Genomic DNA, 19,598 nt, shown 5'->3' with positions numbered 1-19,598 from the left:
AAATCTACATCATATGCATGGCTCTTAACAGGAGGCATTTTTAGGGTAGTGGGTAAAAAAAAAATTATTAATAATTCTGAAACGCAGATTCTGCATGGGCTCCTGCGCACAGAGCTGGTGACTGCAATGATGACTGCACGTGTTTCTTTAGAGATAACCATGGTTAACAGAAGAGAAACAGCCTCCTTTTAAAGTGTCCAGTGGTATGATTCTTACTTAATCATGACAGATTGATCTCCAGCCCTGTCATCATCATCTTTACGGTGATAACTGATTTAATGAGCCAAACGCAGTTTCATCGTAAAGCTGAAACCATGTTAGCTGCTCCTTTTAAGGCGCCTGCAATGAAGTTGAAATGTGTTGAATGTTTCTAGGCAAATACTGACTTCGCAATTAATTGCTGTTAAGCTGATCACTCTTTATAACATTCTGGAGAATATGCAAATTGCCATTATAAAGCCTGATGCAGTAGACTTTGTCAAAATTAACATTTGTATCATTCTCAAAACTTATGGCCATGACTGTATAGATAGGAGAGATAGATACCTTTTTGCATTGAATGTTGATCATCCGCCTTGGGTGAACGATGTAACACGACCGGTGAGGGTCCTAATATTTGCTGGACAAGTTTCTGACCTTCTCTCCATGCTGAAGCCCCATAAAGACCTACAAACACAGAGAAAGTCAATGCAAAGACACGTCTAGAGTGCAGCGCCACCGCAGGAGAAATGGAGCGTTGCACAATACATGTAGCAATGGGCGACTTCCCTGTGTAATGTTTGAATGTGCTGGGTTCTCCAGGGTGATATTTGCAGCTGCTTTGCTATCTGTTTATTCCATCGCTTTCTTCTTTAGTGTGTTTTCACTATTTTACTAATATATGGGCTTGTGTGTGACTACGAGCTGCAGCCCTATAGAAGTGAGAAGTCACAGTTCTCCATTCCTATAGTTCAGCGGACATGTGATCACCCATCCCATTACTATAGTTAGACCGTGAGCAATTTAATACTTATACCCATTCTGCACATACATGTGATGAGACAACCCCTTTAAGGACTGGTTACTTTCCAATAAGAACTTCACTACAAGCAAAGAGGATTAGTGGATCTTATACTTATACTTTTTGGGCTTTGAATTACTAGATCATTGATAAATGTCAATGTTAAAATGTAATGTAAAACAATATATACAATTTTCATAATAAAAATAAATATAAAAACATAAACATCCCTGCTCCGCACTATGTCACCTCTTGCCGCCTCGTGTTTCAAGTTACTTTGTAGCCAAAGTGCAAATTAATTTTTCGTTAACCGCAGCAAATTTTTCGCCTCCAATTCATCAAGTCCAGTAGGACGGTGACGCCGACCTTTGAACTCCAATTTATCTTACCCGGCGGCTCTGTCCCGGCATCACCACTGACAGAAACTAATGACCAAAAAGGAGTCCTTGACACTCACACTTGCAATGACAAATGCCTTATCAGAGCGTGATCTTAGGGGCCAGTCTCAGCGGGGCACAAAACCATTTTTCACGTCCATTAAATTCCTAAATTTAATATTTTCATGCATTTTAAACACCACCATAATCCCTCATTATGCTAATTCTGTCTGTACATTACTGGTCCTCACAGAGCAAAACTGCCCCCTAATAAAAGGTGTTGTAATAGGTGACCCTAAAAGGATCTTATGTACAGTGTTATCAATAGGTGACCAACTAATTGGAAATTTTACATGTTTTTGTATCCCTATATGGCCCTTTATTCCGAGGATGATCTCCTTCAAACTCGAGCAGCACAATGCACTGCTAAAGGGAACCTGTCACCAGCTTCCACCCCATTAAACTCCCAGCCCCCTCAGGTAGGTATGAAATGTCCTTTCTAGAATACTCTCTTTTATGTAAAATTTCACTAAATCACCTATGAAAAAATCTCCAAAGTGATGTGAAAATAAGCAGATTTTGCCTTAGATGAGTTAAGTTTAGATGCTGCAGGCAGAGAATCACTTCAGACGTCTCCATCAGTTCCACTTTAGTTACATAGCATCTAGAAACATGCTGCTGGTATCATATTACATGTAAGAATCTTATGTTTCAGATTACATCAGGCTTGAGTTTTGTGAGCTACAGATACAGACACTTAAAGTGAACCTGTCACCAGGAATGTGATTTTTAGCCATTGACAGGTTCCAATACCTTATGATATGCAGATTTAAAAAAAAAATGCCTTTGTCAGCATCCTGAATTATTTCATTATTTATATAGGATTCTCATTACCTACTGCAGCTTGTGTGTGTCTGTATCTCCTTATACATTTTCTCTCCTGCAAACCATGAGGGAACTGCATGAGTGTGAAGGTGAGGAGACTGATACAGGCACACAGGCTGAAAGCTGAGATTCTTATGTTTAAGAATAAACCAGCAGCATGTTTCTAGGTTCTTTAGCACTGAAAATAGAGACATCTGAAGTAACATTCCTCCTGCAGCCTCAAAACGTGACTCATCTCAGGCAAATATGACTCTTCTCTGCTCATTTTTACATGACTCTGGATATGTTTTATAGGTAAACTGGTGAGATTTCACATGAAAGAGGGAGTTCTAGAAATTACATTTCATATTCTGAGGGGCTGGTAGTTTCCCATTAAGAGATGTTGAGATGCAAAGTTATTGCTTGGCTCACTGCTATCCATGATCTGAAATTGATAAGACTAAGAACTCTATTATGTCCCACAACCCCATAGGATTCAGGATTTTAGAAGCATGCCCCTGGGACTATCAGTCTGTATATATTATGGGCATACAGAATCGCTTTGATAAATGTTGTGGTTGGGGCGGCAGTGATAACGTGTGGGCGTCTGACACCGGATAACCTTTTCAACACAGCAACCAAGTGAGGGTCACGCAGGTCACAGCTAGGACTGAATGTCAAGTGGTGCAGCTACATACAGGCAGGCAACGACATCTCACTGAGTACATATCGACATGGTGCACATGCACCCCCAGCTGTAAATCCCTGGTCACCGACCTAATTGTTGTAATCTTAACTTTGTCCTCCATGAAAATGGTGTCATGCAAAACCTGTAACTTACCAAAGTGTAACTTACCACAATTCTTTGTTTTCCTCTCTGGAGACGGGGATTTAAAGGAGAGTTTTCTGGTGACCGGGCTCCTGCTTTTCAGTGTTTTGGTTTTTTCTTTGGAAGATACTGACAGAAATAAACATGGAAATGAATCTGTATGTGAACTTTCAGGCTGTACTGCAGAAGTCTAGGGGGATAACAAGAATGTCAATCCTCTAATACTGAGAAACATTGTGAGAACCCCCATCCCTCAGTGTACTACAGGTCAGATACATGTAACCCTGAGCATATGCTGTCATCACATGAAGGTCCCCACACCCTGCCCGGATCCAGGTGATAAGGATGGGGCAGATGGATTTGTTCTTGCATCCTCCATGTTTTCCGGGATGTTGTGGATTTGGCTTGCTCCCCTCTGCCCAGAGGTATGCTCAGCTGAGCCAAGTGTGCATGTGTAATGAGGACCTGGATGAATAGTTCTTCATCCAAGAGCTATCCAATCTGGATCTCTCTGTCTTAGCTTTGATGTGTACATTTCATATATATCCACATACACATTTACTCAATATTGGCCAAAAGAGTGTGCTTTAAAGAGAACCTGTCACCAGGTTTTACCCCCACTAAACTAGCAGCCCCCTCAGGTGGAGTATGAAATGTCCTTTCTAGAAATCCCTATTTGATGTGAAATCTCATCCATTTACCTATAAAAAAAATCTCCCCCAAAGTCAAACAAACATGACTCTTCTCACTCCATTTTCAGATGAGATGAGGCAAGTTTATTTGTTTACAGGGGTAGTGTCATTTCAGAAGTGTGACACTATCTTTGGTTCCATAATACCCAGAAACATGCTGCTGGTGTCATAATAAAGATAGGAATCTCATCTTTCATCTGAATAAAGACTTTTGTGAGATACAGAACCAGAGACAGGCAGCTAAAGACATAGTTATAAATACAACTTGCAGATAAAGATCCAGTTATCACCTTTTTTTTTTAAATGCCTATTTGTAGTTCACAGAACCTGAAGTGATCTGTAAGACGAGATTCTTATCTTTATTATGACACCAGGAGCATGTTTCTAGGTGCTATAGAACTGAAGATAGGGGCCACTGAACTGACACTACCCCTGCGGCCACTAAACTTGACTCATCTCATATGAAAATCAGGTGAGAAGAGTCACATTTGCCTGACTTTGAGGGATATTTTTTTATAGGCAAACAAGTGTGATTTCGCGTAAAAGAGGGAATTCTAGAAAGGACATTTCATACCCTACTTGAGGGGGCTGGTAGTTGGGGGCAAAACCTGGTGACAGGTTCTCTTTAAAGAACATCTACCATTAGGATTAAGGATTGTAAACAAGCACACTGACTGATGTGTTTCCCCTCTGTTTCTTTTACAAAAAAAGGCTTTTAAGCTTATGCAAACGAGTCTGAGGGGCTCCAGGATCCATAGGTGTAAATGGAGCCAGGAGCCCTCATTTGCATATTTGTTAAACTTTTTTTCTTAAAACCAAGGGTATAGGAAGCTTAAATAAGAGCAGATCCTGCCAGAGGGAGCACATACCAATATATAAGTGGGATTGGCTTACAATCCTTCATCCTGGTGGTAGATTTCTATTAAAGGACACTTTTTTTGGCCTATATTGAGTGCATTGAGTCCTGTGTGTATGTTTCATATGTTCACATCAAAGCTCAGACTTGGGAGTAATGTGCAAAGAGAGATACAAATTAGAGAGCTCTTGAAGAAAGGCATTTTATACCCTACCTTGTGATAGGTTCCCTTTAAGCCCCCACCATATGTCATAACAATGGGACTGATACCACAGATGCTAATGCATACATCAGTAATATTATTCCCTTTATTATTAGATAACATGGTTTCTTTCTATGAGCCCCATACACTACTACGAGATTAGTCTTCTTTCATGTTCCACTCACCTGTGTCTTCTTCGATCTTGTGGGATTTCTGCTTCAGATTTTCTTTCTCTCTTTTTATATCATCTTCTTTGCAATTTGGAGGAATTGGGTCTTTATCTGTGGCACCGAACACTAAGAAAAAATTTAGAAAAATTATAATCGTAAATATTCTCTATTGGCTCCTTTGGACACCATTGTTACCATTTGTAATGTAGAAAGTGTAGAAAGTGACAACAAAGAAGACCACAAGACTCGCTGTCGCCCCCATAGATGCCCTCATGATACCCCTACCGCCAATCTCACCAATCCTGACCTCACTATGTAGAACATTATCAAATTTAGCAAAGACGTTACAGCAATGAAGAGGTTAACATGCAAAGTTTTTGCTGATTTCTTGAACAATAAAAGAAAAACTGACACAATTCTCATTTCTTGATTTTCCGCTTCATCTAGAGCCGGTGCCCCGAGAGAAATCGACTTTTGTCTAATGTAACTTCTAACAAAACAAGACTTTGAAATATTGGCCGTTCACCATATTTCTACATCTCAATGAGGCCCCGCGCCATAGATCTGTAGTGCTTGACAATTAAAAAGGATGAAGTGGTTCCAAAAAGAAAATTAAATTGTCGGACGCTGAAATCCGTCAAGTGTGAAGAGAAGTGAGGACGTTCTTACCTTTGTGGTGTGGGGCTGCGGGGGTAAAGGTCACCTTGCAAACTTTTCTCTTCATTGTAGGTTTGTGAAGGGGGTCTGAGTTTGGGCGAGGTTTTGGCAGGTTCTTCTTTGAGAGTTCTTGGCGCTTTTTTTGTTCCTGGATCTTTTCTTTAAGTTTATCTAGTTTGCTTCTGGGTGATCTCCTCTTCAGGTGCTCTAACTTCTGCACATAGAGGTCATCTTTCGGAGGAGGTGATGGGGTTATTGGTGAAGAACGAGGTCCAATATGTTCTCCATGCCATGGAGAGGTCTCCTCTAGATAAGGATTGACTAGGTCTCCCATCTCTCCTTCTGGAGCATATGTCTGGAGACCCACATGGCTTGTCTTCTGTACTTGGTCTACTGAGGAACCTGCTAAAGCCATGACCTGGCCATTAAGGATATTTTCCTGGCTTGACTTTGCCAAAATGTTTTTCCGTGTAAAATCCATATGATTATGATGAAAATTAACCACAGATGGTTCCTCTCCAAGCAAAACTGTTGTAGGCCTGGTATTGTGTGACAGATCCCAAGGTATATCCATCTTGGATGGAAAACTGGATACACTATATATAGCAGGAAGGAACAAAAGATAAAGAAAGGTGTTTGTAAAATGATCAAACTGGGGAATGGGATTATGGTCAGTTGATCACATGGATCTCTTAACCCTTTAACACACCAGGAGGCACCTGGTACGTCCTTGTGCGGTTGCAGGTTTATGAAGAGGGTTAACTGGCGGAGCCCTCTTCATAGTTACTGCATTATGCAGCAAACCAATTGCAAATGTTCACCATTTAAAAGTGGTTGTCCGATCATGTTAAAAAAATATATAGGTGGCCTGGGGGTTGTACACAAAGATAACCTTCTATAGTGCTCACGGTGTCCCACCTTCGCCCACCTGTCCCCTGTTCCAGCATTAGATTCAAAGTGTATCAGGTGCCCCACAAGTGGGTGCGCCAGTGGGCGGAAGTTTCAGAGCCAAGCGTGTCTGCCCCTGTATACCAACAGGAGCATCGGACGCGGGACATCGGGAGCCCTGGAGAAGTTCAACCCCCTTAAATGCTGCATGAGGCGTCACCATTTTGTGCATATGTTTGCAAAACCACAGCAACTACATCCCTTCTGAACTTACCCTAAGACAGTGGTGGCGAACCTATGGCACGGGTGCCAGAGGTGGCACTCTGAGCCCTCTCTGTGGGCACCCAGGCCATCACCCAGCACAAAGGTCACCATTCAGGACTCCTCCTCCTGCAGTCACAGGGAGCCCAGAATGTGCCGTGTTCAGCACTATTTTAAAGTGACTTGAAGTACAGGAGGAGTGGACAGAGCTGGATTATCATTGAAGCCCCTTCTCAGGGCCTGTGAATCATCCTGTTAGAGGGACCTTAGAGGGAATCTACAATAACAATCCGCATTGCTCCATCTTTGTGCTGTATTGGTGTCTTCAGGACGCCAATACGTTCGAATCTGTGACAGAGCTGGGAGCTCTTACTTTAAATTGGCATTTGGCACTTTGTGAAAAATATGTTGCTTTTGGTTGTAGTTTGGGCACTCAGTCTCTAAAAGGTTCGCCATCACTGCCCTAAGAGGTTACTTTGAATGATTTACCCCTAACAAGTTTCATTTAGGTCTCATCTATAACATCATCAGACCTCACCTTTTACATAGAGCTGAACTTAGAGACAATGGAGATTTTACTGTAACCTCACTCTTACCTGAGTAACGTGAAGGTCTCGTCGGGTCTCATCCGATTGCTCTGTTGACTTCCTAGAGGTGATGAATCTTTGATGACTGAAGAACAGGAATCCGGACCTAGACGATGAATGTGTTAGAGTTTGATCCATGTCTCGCAGCCCCTTTCATCTCGTGCCATGGCAGGTCTCAGCATGCCCGCTTACACAATGTGGCAGCAAATCTATTTCTGCATTATCTAAAACTAAACAATTCTTGGCCCGGCGCCTCAGTAAATAACTTGTGAATAACGCAGCAACTGTGGGAACTATAATTCCTAATATCTGCATCCCCAAGGCTAAGGGCTATACAGGTCCAAGGATGAATCATACTTGTTCATTTATGCATTTGCCATAATTGTGTATGATGGAAAAACCTAGTCGGATAAACTCTTTAAAGTAAGTATCTAAATCAGATCTGTGGGGGTTCACCAAGACTTGTTAGGTCTGACCTGTCCACCAGTCACATGGTCACATGGTCAAGTGAATGGGGCTGAACTGCAATACTAAGAGCAGCCACTACACAATGTACGGCACAGTATTTAGTAGGCAGTCCAAAATTCTCATCTGAATGCAGACGGAGGTCTGGAATGTTAATCTCCCTAAATCTGATATCCTTTTCTAATGACAGATCATCAATATTTTGTTCCCTAAAACCCCTTTAAGAAACTGAGCAGACCGACTTACCAGATAATGATTCCCTATCCAGCTGTAACCTCCGGCGGACCTTCTGCGCTTGTTTACGACGCTGATTCTGAATATCGACCTTGTTTTCTATTCTCTGTAACTAAAACACATGAAATATAAAGTTATTCTGAAGTTTAGAAAGCAAGATCTTAAAGGGGTTGTTCAGAGGTTAAAAGACATTTATGCTTTGTTCCAAGAACAGCGCCTCTCCTGACCATGGATAGTGTGTGGTATTGCAACTAAGCTCCATTCATCTCTATAGAGCTGAGCTGCAATACCGACATGGTCAAGTGTGATGCTATTTTTGGAAGAAAGCAGTCATATTTTTCAACCTCTGTACTAAATCCTTAAAGGAATACAGTTGAACACACTAGGAATAGGGAAGAGAAAATTGTACAAGTTCCGCAGTCAGGAGCTTAAATCAATGTGTATGTCCCTATATATTATTTTACCATAATCTTAGTTGGCTAACAAATATGTACACCTATTGTTCATCCATATAAAGGATGAGAAATCCAACAACAAACAAATATAGACAAAAAAAAAATGTATGAAAAAATTTAAATACTTTATTTTACACAAATAGATAATAACATACTGATTTAAAATGATGTCGGCCCAAGTAAAACGCAAAAAGAGAGTTGTATTCCAAGCAGCAATAACACAATATATGATAATAATATATATGGGCATCAGTGGCCATGAGTATACATGGGGGAGGTATGGCGTGTTAGTACATAGTAATACATGAAAGTATCATAGCTCAAGACAAAACAAACTCACTCATGGTATTGCTGGTCACTGCCTGGAATAACAACAGCAATACCGACATGGTCAAGTGTGGTGCTATTTTTGGAAGAAAGCAGTCATATTTTTCAACCTCTGTACTAAATCCTTAAAGGGCATAAAGATTAACACTCTGATCACTTAAAGGGATTGTACCAGGTTAGAAAGCTATCCCCTATAAGCAGGATAAGTGATAACAATCTGATCGGTGAGTGTCCAGCAGTTGAGACCCCTCTAATGATGTGAACAGGACCTCAGGTGATCCCATTCTCACTAATGCGCGGAGCACCCGGAGGAGCATCCTCATCCTGCCGCTCCATTCAGTAGTCTGGGATTTCTCAGCACCTCCAGCATTTTCTTATGTAGTTAATGGGAGCGCAGTAGATACACAAGAGTTGTGCTTGGCTATTGCCAACACTCCTCTGCTACTGAATGGAGCAGGGCCGGCTCCAGGTTTTAGTGGGCCCCTGGGCGACAGAGCCTAAGGCCCCTTCTACACTGGCGTTTTTCACGCGCGAGTTCTGCGCGTGCATTTGACGCGCAGAACTCGCATTGCACTCTGTCCCATTGTATTCAATGGGTCTTTCTCCATTTGCGTGGTTTTGAACGCGCGTGCTTGCGTTCGTTTGCACGCGCGTCAAAATCGCAGCATGCTCTATTTTTGCGAGTCACGCGCGTTTTTCACGCCCCATTCAAGTCTATGGAGATGCATCAAGAACGCATTGCACTCGCAATCATTGCAAGTGCAATGCGAGTGCAATGCGTTTTAAACGTAAGGGTTGCTAGGTGACCAGAATAACATTATTTCCCCTGCTCGCGAACGATCATTTAATTAATAAAACACAGTGAAGAACAGTGAAGAATAGAATAAAAACAGTGAACACAGTGAACACAGTGACCACAGGATCATTTAAGATAAAAACACAGTGCAGAACACAGTGCAGAATAGATTACAGATGTTCGGCACATCTGCTTACTTGTCGGGAGATACGCGCGGAGCGGTGCGAACAAAATAGCATGTGAAGAACAATATATATGTGTGTAAAGAACACATTGCAGATGTTTCCATACATCTGCAATGTCTTCTGCACACACGTGAAACGCAACGCTAGTGTGCAAGAGGCCTAAGTGGGCCCCTCCGTGGGCCGCCCTCCAGTGGCCACACTGACTACCCCCCTTCCACCTGCGGACACACTGACCCCCTCACCCCCCTGCTGACACACTGAACCCCCTCTCCCCCTGCGGACACACTGAACCCCCCCCCTCCCCCTGAGGACACACTGACCCCCACCTCCGGACACACTGAACCCCCCCCCTGCTGACACACTGACCCCCTCCCTCCCCCTGCGGACACACTGACCCCCCCTGCTGACACAATGACCCCATCCCTCCCTCCCCCTCTCCCTGATGACACACTGACCCCCTCCCTCCCTCCTCTCCCTGATGACACACTGACCCCCTCCGGGAAAGAAAAAAGAATTTACCTTTCCTGGTTCCCCCGGAGCTGCGCCTGCAGCTGTCTTTGGCCTGGGCCTCCCGTACGCGCTGGCTCTGAAGCCGGCACACGTGATCCGATGACGTCATCATGTGCGCGGACTTCAGAGCCGTCGCATACCCTGCGGAGCGCTGCATCGTGGCAACCGGGACAGGTTAGTTTTAGATTCTGCCTCTATGCTGCGGTCCCGACCAGCGCAGCATAGAGGCAGAAAAGTGATCGATCCCGATGGTGATGAATTGTACCAGCGACACTGGTACAATTGATCCGGGGGCCCGAGTGGGCCCCTCCAGTACCCCGGCACTTGCCCGGGTTGGCCAGGTGCTGGCGCCGGGCCTGGAATGGAGGCCCCTGCTGCTCTACCCACCAGTAAGAATAGGATCCCGCTCTCCAGATTGCTGGGGATCCCATTCTTGTCATCGGTGGTGGTCCCAGCACTCAGACTCTCAATGAGAAACTTATTTCTCCATCTTCTGGCGCTAATAACCTTTTCATACTGCGGTGCACGGAGCTGTGGGTGGTGTCATATTTTGCGACTTGAGATGAAGATTTCAATGCTGAGGAAATCTACCATCAAAATCCATCATGATAAACCAGTGACACTTACTCATAGATCCAGTGACTATGGTATCTTCTTATAATACTATATATTATATACAATAATATATTATACAATCATGGATCCCTGACGCGTGGGGAGTTCTCTAGCTCCCTATTCTTTACCCTCTATGTACTGTAGTATATATAATATACTCTATTCTCTATACGCCAGATATGTGTAGTATCTGATATGGGACATGCATTGATTTCACTTATGTGATAAATATATACAGGCGGTCCCCTACTTAAGAACACTCGACTTACATACGACCCCTAGTTACAAACGGATCACTGGATATTGGTAATTTATTGTACTTTAGTCCTAGGCTACAATAATCAGCTATAACAGTTATCACAGGTGTCTGTAATGAAGCTTTAGTGTTAATCCTGATTCTTCTGACAACCAAACATTTTTAAAATCCAATTGTCACAGAGACCAAAAATGTTCTGGCTGGGATTACAATGATAAAATATACAGTTCCGACTTACATACAAATTCAACTTAAGAACAAATCTACAGACCCTATCTTGTATGTAACCCGGGGACTGCCTGTATATATTATATATATAGGTTTGTTACCACATGGTTTCACATTTGTGTTTACCTATTTACTAAGATTTTTGCTATGGGAGCCACTGGATTTTTTGTATGTGCACTGGAAGTGCCTTTTAACTGTTATTAAACCATGAATTTTTGAATAAAGATTATCTACATTGTTTACATCCTGTCTTTTTGTGATGCTTTATTTTTTGATTATGAGATGTTATTACTATTTTTTAGGTTACTGTAGACCCACTCCTTTGTACTTATTATCTTCTTATATTTGTTATCAATGACCTCCCTCAAGGACTCTGGAGGGAGTGCCCCTCTGTGCTGCAGCTTCAAAGGCTCTTACACTGTGCAGGAGCACTTCCCCCCTCCCATTTGGTGAAATTATACCAGGCAGAGGTAGGAAAAAGTTCTGCGGGAACAGTGGGAAGGGGAAGACAGCTTGCGAAACTGCACATATAGGGGCTCTGGTAATGTCCCTGCCAAAGCCCTTCTGGTTCATTTGCATAATTTTAAAAGTGGATTTTAGAAGAAAGGAGGCCATGAGTAACAAATACTGTATAAGAAGATTATCACAGTCACAGTGCCTGGACCTATAAGTATGTGTCCCTGGTTTATCATGATTGATTTGGATTTGATTGGATTGTCCAATGCAATTCGAACACATTTTTACTTACCACATGTTTTGCTTCTAATAGGCTGTCCCAAGCAAGAGATACATCTAAAACAAAATACAATCGATTTACAATAGGAAATTCAGAAAAGTCACAAATGCAACTTTCAAGAAAAAACACTGTTTGAGAAACCAGAAAACACAAAGATTCACAAATACATTATATAGTAACTAAAAAGTCATAAATATATTAACTTTATAAATACTATATTACAGGAAGTCCCGGGTTTACATACAAAATAGGTTCCATAGGTTTATTCTCAAATTTAATTTGTAGGTAAGTCGAAACTGTATATTTTATAATTGAAGATCCAGACAAAATTTTTTTTTTGCTCCTGTGACAATTGGCGTCTCAAAATTTTTTGCTCTAATTGGACCAAGGATTATCAATAAAGCTTCATTGCAGACGCTTTACAGCTGATTATTGCAGCCTGGGACTATAGTAACATCCAGAGAGCTTCACCAGAGGTCACAGTGGGCAAAGGGGTCCGTCTGTAACTAGGGGTCATCTGTAAATCGGGTGTCCTTAAGTAGGGTTTGGCCTGTATACAGTTTAACTTACATGTAGTAACTAGAGAGCTAAGAGCACAGTAGTGACAGAGACTACAATCCTGGAATACATATCTATTTTTCATAGTCCTGCTGCTACTAACAACACATAGGATAGACAAGCATACGGAGAAGGAAGTGTTCCAGTGGTGTATGTGGGGGTCTCAGAGCTCATTTAATGCATTTCCTAAAATTTCCTATATTTCCTGGATACTTTCGGACATTATATTATGTAATTATGAGATCCAATCAATAATTACAGAGGCATTAACCCTCCGTCTCCCAGGTATGTGATTAGCAGTAAGTGTCTGTCACTCACCTTGCACATGGCTGCGCGGCCCCAGGCCAGACCCGTCCCCGTCCTCCCTTGAAGACATGATCCTGCAGAATAGAGAGACGTTGCTGACTATAGCGGTGATCCGTTTGGAGGAGTGTGTGTGTGTTTGGGCGAGGATTGTCACCAGGGTTACAGACATTTCACAAGTCACCAACTTTCTCACCCATACAAACTTCAGAGAAGTGTTAAAGGTGAAATCTCATACTGGGTATAGCCATGATACACCAGCCTCATCTATTGTACCCAGTTATCAGCCAGATCAGGTTATAAAGAGTCTGGGAAGTCCAGACAAATCTTTGCGCCAATTATCTATACTTTACTTCCCATTTGTTGTATCTATTATACTACACTTTACCTGCACTGGTCACATGGTGCCTCTGCTACTGTGTATATGTGGTATATATAAATATACATTGTTTAACCCCTTAAGGACCAAAGGTTTTTTTCTCTTTCGTGCTCTCTACCTTCATAACTTTTTCATTTTTCTGCATACAGAGCTGTGTGTGGGTTTATTTTCTGCGTAATACATTTTACCTCTCAGTGACGTTATTTATTATTCCATGTCGTGTACTGGGAAGCAGGAAAAAAATTCCAAATGTGGTGAAATTGACAAAAAAAAAGCATTTGCGGACTCAGTTTTTACAACTGCCGCGCTCCTCTGCTTTATTCTTTGGTTCTGTACAATCACAGTGATACCAAATTTATAAAGGTTTTATTGCGTTTTAATACATTTTTAAAAAATGTGTATGAAAATCATCAATGGAAATCAAATTTATTAACCAACGGAAGCCTGGTTTTGGAGTCATCCACAAAATGAAAGTGAAAAAATACACTACAAGCTGGTCCAACTTAGATGTAATGTCCGTAAAACAAGTCAAAATGAAGCTCAGTATTGTGTGTGGCCTCCACGTGCCTGTATGACCTCCCTACAACGCCTCGGCATGCTCCTGATGAGGCTCCGTATTGTATGTGGCCTCCGCATGCCTGTATGACCTCCCTACAACACCTGATGAGGCTCAGTATTGGGTGTGATCTCCACGTTCCTGTATGACCTCCCTACAACGCCTCGGCATGCTCCTGCATGCATGCATGCCGGGCTGGAGGCTACAGGAGGAGGACAGGGGGGGCTGGAGGCTATAGGAGGAGGACAGGGGGGGCTGGAGGCTGCAGGAAGAGGACAGGGGGGGCTGGAGGCTATAGGAGGAGGACAGGGGGGGCTGGAGGCTGCAGGAAGAGGACAGGGGGGGCTGGAGGCTGCAGGAAGAGGACAGGGGGGCTGGAGGCTACAGGAGGAGGACAGAGGGACTGGAGGCTACAGGAGGAGGACAGGGGGGCTGGAGGCTACAGGAGGAGGACAGGGGGGGCTGGAGGCTATAGGAGGAGGATAGGGGGGGCTGGAGGCTGCAGGAAGAGGACAGGGGAGGGGGCTGGAGGATACAGGAGGAGGACAGAGGGACTGGAGGCTACTAGAGGAGGACAGAGGGGCTGGAGGCTACAGGAGGAGGACAGAGGGGCTGGAGGCTACAGGAGGAGGACAGGGGGGCCGGAGGCTACAGGAGGAGGACAGGGGGGCTGGAGGCTACAGGAGGAGGACAGGGGGGCTGGAGGCTACAGGAGGAGGACAGGGGGGCTGTAGGCTACAGGAGGAGGACAGGGGGGCTGGAGGCTACAGGAGGAGGACAGGGGGGATGGAGGCTACAGGAGGAGGACAGGGGGGGCTGGAGGCTACAGGAGGAGGACAGGGGGGACTGGAGGCTACAGGAGGAGGACAGAGGGGCTGGAGGCTACAGGAGGAGGACAGAGGGGCTGGAGGCTACAGGAGGAGGACAGGGGGGCTGGAGGCTACAGGAGGAGGACAGGGGGGGGGCTGGAGGCTACAGGAGGAGGACAGGGGGGGCTGTAGGCTACAGGAGGAGGACAGAGGGGCTGTAGGCTACAGGAGGAGGACAGAGGGGCTGTAGGCTACAGGAGGAGGACAGAGGGGCTGTAGGCTACAGGAGGAGGACAGGGGGGCTGTAGGCTACAGGAGGAGGACAGGGGGGGCTGTAGGCTACAGGAGGAGGACAGAGGGACTGGAGGCTACTAGAGGAGGACAGAGGAGCTGGAGGCTACAGGAGGAGGACAGGGGGGCTGGAGGCTACAGGAGGAGGACAGGGGGGGCTGGAGGCTACAGGAGGAGGACAGGGGGGGCTGGAGGCTACAGGAGGAGGACAGAGGGGCTGGAGGCTACAGGAGGAGGACAGAGGGGCTGGAGGCTACAGGAGGAGGACCAGGGGGCTGGAGGCTGCAGGAAGAGGACAGGGGGGGCTGGAGGCTGCAGGAAGAGGACAGGGGGGACTGGAGGCTGCAGGAGGAGGACAAGGGGGACTGGAGGCTACAGGAGGAGGACGGGGGGGCTGGAGGCTACAGGAAGAGGACAGGGGGGGCTGGAGGCTACAGGAGGAGAACAGGGGGGGCTGGAGGCTACAGGAGGAGGACAGGGGGGCTGGAGGCTACAGGAGGAGGCTGCGGGAGGACAGGAGAAGGCTGCTGGGTGCTGCTGGAGGACAGGAGGAGGCTGCTGGTGGACAGGAGAAGGCTGCTGGGTGCTGCTGGAGGACAGGGGGAGGCTGCTGGGTGCTGCTGGAGGACAGGGGGAGGCTGCTGAAGGACAGGGGGAGGCTGCTGGGTGCTGCTGGAGGACAGGGGGGCTGCTGGGTGCTGCTGGAGGACAGAAGAGGCTGGAGGTGGCTAGAGGACAGGAGGAGGAGGCCGTGGGATAGGAGGAGGAGGCTGGAGGACAGGAGACTACAGGAGGAGGAGGGGGCTGGAGGCTGCAGGAAGAGGACAGGGGGGGCTGGATGCTGCAGGAGGAGGACAGGGGGGACTGGAGGCTACAGGAGGAGGACAGGGGGTGCTGGAGGCTACAGGAAGAGGACAGGGGGGGGCTGGAGGCTACAGGAGGAGGACAGGGGGGGCTGGAGGCTACATGAGGAGGACAGGGGGGGCTGGAAGCTACAGGAGGAGGACAGGGGGGGCTGTAGGCTACAGGAGGAGGACAGAGGGGCTGTAGGCTACAGGAGGAGGACAGAGGGGCTGTAGGCTACAGGAGGAGGACAGGGGGGCTGTAGGCTACAGGAGGAGGACAGGGGGGGCTGTAGGCTACAGGAGGACAGAGGGACTGGAGGCTACTAGAGGAGGACAGAGGAGCTGGAGGCTACAGGAGGAGGACAGGGGGACTGGAGGCTACAGGAGGACAGGGGGGGGCTGGAGGCTACAGGAGGACAGGGGGGGCTGGAGGCTACAGGAGGAGGACAGGGGGGGCTGGAGGCTACAGGAGGAGGACAGAGGGGCTGGAGGCTACAGGAGGAGGACAGAGGGGCTGGAGGCTACAGGAGGAGGACCGGGGGGCTGGAGGCTGCAGGAAGAGGACAGGGGGGGCTGGAGGCTGCAGGAGGAGGACAGGGGGGACTGGAGGCTACAGGAGGAGGACAGGGGGGGCTGGAGGCTACAGGAGGAGGCTGCGGGAGGACAGGAGAAGGCTGCTGGGTGCTGCTGGAGGACAGGAGGAGGCTGCTGGTGGACAGGAGAAGGCTGCTGGGTGCTGCTGGAGGACAGGGGGAGGCTGCTGGGTGCTGCTGGAGGACAGGGGGAGGCTGCTGAAGGACAGGGGGAGGCTGCTGGGTGCTGCTGGAGGACAGGGGGGGCTGCTGGGTGCTGCTGGAGGACAGAAGAGGCTGGAGGTGGCTAGAGGACCGGAGGAGGAGGCGGCTGGAGGACAGGAGACTACAGGAGGAGGATGGAGGACAGGAGACTACAGGAGGAGGATAGAGGACAGGAGACTACAGGAGGAGGCTGGAGGACAGGAGACTACAGGAGGAGGAGGATGGAGGACAGAAGGGCACAGAATGAGGAGGATAGAGAACAGGGACCACACCATATGAGGAGAGGTGGGGGTAGGAGTACAGATAATATTATGTGTAAGTTTGGGGAGATAAATAAAAGTGGAAAACCAAATGTAAAGGGAGGATAAAATTAAAGAGGGGTTTTAAATGTGGCAGATTTGCATTAAGGGGTATTAAACGGGTCCATGGGGGGGGGGGGGGGTGGCCAAAGTAAGGGGCACTGTACTATGTGGGGAACGTCAAGGTCGATATTATACTATGCTTGTGGGTGGGACAATGGGCGTGGTTTAGAAAAGTGGGAGGGGCTTTTGTCCCTCTTTCTCTAGTCCAAAAGTTGGGAGGTATGGCTCTGTGATGCAATGTAATGTTGGTGCATGGAGCAAGTCATGAACTCCCCCATGTGCTCAATCGGATTCAGGTGTAGGGAACGAGCGGCCAGTCTATGGTTTCATAGCTTCATCTTGCAGGAACTGCTGACACACTCCAGCCACATGAGGTCTAGCATTGTCCTGCACTAGGGGGAACCCAGGGCCAACCGTACCAGCATATGGTCTCACAAAGGGTCCGACGATTTCATCTTGTTACCTAATGGCAGTCGGGCTACCTCTGGCGAGTACACAGAGGGCAGTCCAGCCCCACATGAAGAGCACAGGGTACCAGTGGCGAATTAGCCACTCTTGGTGTTCTCTGGCAAATGCCAAGTGTCCTGCACATTGTTGGTGCTGTGAGCACAACCCCCATCTGTGGATGTCGGGCCCTCATGGAGTTGGTTTCTAACCGTTTGTGCAGACACATGCACATTTGAGGCTATTGGAGGTCATTTTGCAGGGCTCAGTTAATGCTCCTCCTGTTCCACTCCACTTGTGCGGGTTGTGGAAAACTGATGCTTTTTTTTTTTTTTTTTTTTTTTACGGTTTTACCAATTATCTTAATTAAAACTGGTCAAAAACGGATGCGTTTTCCAAAAAACGCATGCGGTTTTTAACGGACTGCTTAAAAACGGCCCAAAAACAGGTTCAAAACGCCACGTGTGCCGCCACAGCCTTACTGCTGAGAAAGACAAAACCATAGAGGTAAATCCTTATTGTTATTACAGATCCAATAAACAGATTATCAACAAACAGAAACCCCCCCCCCCCAAAAAACGCACCAAATTATGTCGTAAGGTTCCTTTTCATCCTTTTCTTATTCTGCAGATCCCTTTTCCCCCTAGTTGAACATGTTCAGCAAACATAGATTTTGCTGGCAAAAAGCAAAAAATCCTGCGTCTCAACAATATCTACAACTGAACATATTTTGGTGGAAAATTCACTGAAAACACAGCAAAAGTTTAAAATACAATCAAACGTCAAGATCAGGAGAATTTTCAATATGGCCTCATTCACATGGCCGTCTAGGGGGATGTATATGCAGCCGCAAATTTGACACCAATGGTGGCCCGGTTTTTGTTGCGTTTGAAAACGTATTACAACAGCTGAAGAGAGGTGATTTGCCCAACTGCATTACGATTTACATTAGTTAACCTTATGTGAACAAATGTGTTAACATCACAGTAACAATGCATTTCGTAAACGCAAATGTTAACAGTAATGTAATTAGGCAAATCAACTCTCCTCAGCAGTTGTAATGCATCTCAAAATGCAATGAAATTGCAACCAAAACACAATGGGGGACATTTACTTAAAGTGTCGGTGTCTGCATTGGCTTTGTTACTGACCTGCTCTCGGTAAGAAGACACACATTTAATATTGTGGAGCTGTGCAGAGACATTTCTGGCGCCGAGACTATTTTCTGTCCCTGGGACCAAAATCTGTCCCGAGCACCAGAAATGTGTCCAACAGTCTCTGCTAGACCAGTTTTTTTTTTGGTCTACTTTCCGCCAGTTTACAGCGCCCAAAAAGGGGTTCCAAACACATTTTATTTGTGTCTGAGTTTCCACTCCGCCAAAGCCACGCCCCTTTTCGGAGAAGAGTCGGAGCAGACGGAAAAAGTAATTTTTTCTGGCGCCGCCAGCTAATAAATGGATCTCAGAGCAGAACATGTGGTGAGAGCGCCACAAAACTGGCGGAAACGCCATAGTAGATGTCCCCCAATGTGTGAACGCAGCCTTAGGGCGCGTTCAAATGATACATTGCGTCACCGTTTTTAAAGCATTTTTGATGCATTCAAAAGGCTTTAACCTTGATCACATGCGGAAGTAACATTGGGGGTCATTTACTAAGGGCCCGATTCGTGTTTTCCCGACATGTTACCGGAATATTTCCGATTTTCCCTGTATTGCCTCAGGATTTTGGCGCACGCGATCGGATTGTGGCGCATCGGCGCTGGCATGCACGCGACGGAAATCGGGGGGCGTGGCCGAGCAAAATCCCGACGAATTCGGAAAAACCGCCGCATTTAAAACAATAAAAGTGTCGCTTGGGACGCGCTTACCTTCACTTGGTCCGGCCCGGTGTACTTGAGTGGACGGCGGAGGAACTACCTTGATGAATCCCGGCCGGACCCGAATCCAGCGCAGAGAATGCGCCGCGGGATCGCGAACGGACTGTGTAAGTAAATCTGCCCCATTGTGTTTTAGCAATTGCAATGGAAACGCAATGTTACCTCAGCATGTGATCGAGGCCGGAGAC

The 19,598-nt window shown here is 46.3% G+C and overlaps 1 protein-coding gene across 1 annotated transcript in view; it reads right to left on the bottom strand.

The window, feature by feature from the left end:
* The window catches only part of CCDC187 (coiled-coil domain containing 187), a 49,710-nt gene that overhangs the window by 29,206 nt on the left and 906 nt on the right, over positions 1–19,598 (bottom strand). The window contains exons 2-9 of the mRNA XM_072124463.1: positions 13,067–13,128; positions 12,203–12,246; positions 8,095–8,194; positions 7,393–7,489; positions 5,660–6,243; positions 5,006–5,116; positions 3,098–3,199; positions 547–666 (exon numbers count right to left, since the gene is read on the bottom strand). Coding sequence (XP_071980564.1) covers positions 547–666; positions 3,098–3,199; positions 5,006–5,116; positions 5,660–6,243; positions 7,393–7,489; positions 8,095–8,194; positions 12,203–12,246; positions 13,067–13,124 — 1,216 coding nt within the window. The 5' untranslated portion in view covers positions 13,125–13,128. The remainder of the gene's footprint in view (positions 1–546; positions 667–3,097; positions 3,200–5,005; positions 5,117–5,659; positions 6,244–7,392; positions 7,490–8,094; positions 8,195–12,202; positions 12,247–13,066; positions 13,129–19,598) is intronic.

The sequence above is a fragment of the Engystomops pustulosus genome, chromosome 9, assembly GCF_040894005.1.
Source record: "Engystomops pustulosus chromosome 9, aEngPut4.maternal, whole genome shotgun sequence".
Lineage (NCBI taxonomy): Eukaryota > Metazoa > Chordata > Amphibia > Anura > Leptodactylidae > Engystomops > Engystomops pustulosus.
The sequence above is the reverse complement of the archived record's forward strand: the minus strand, read 5'-3'. Positions and strand labels throughout refer to the sequence as shown.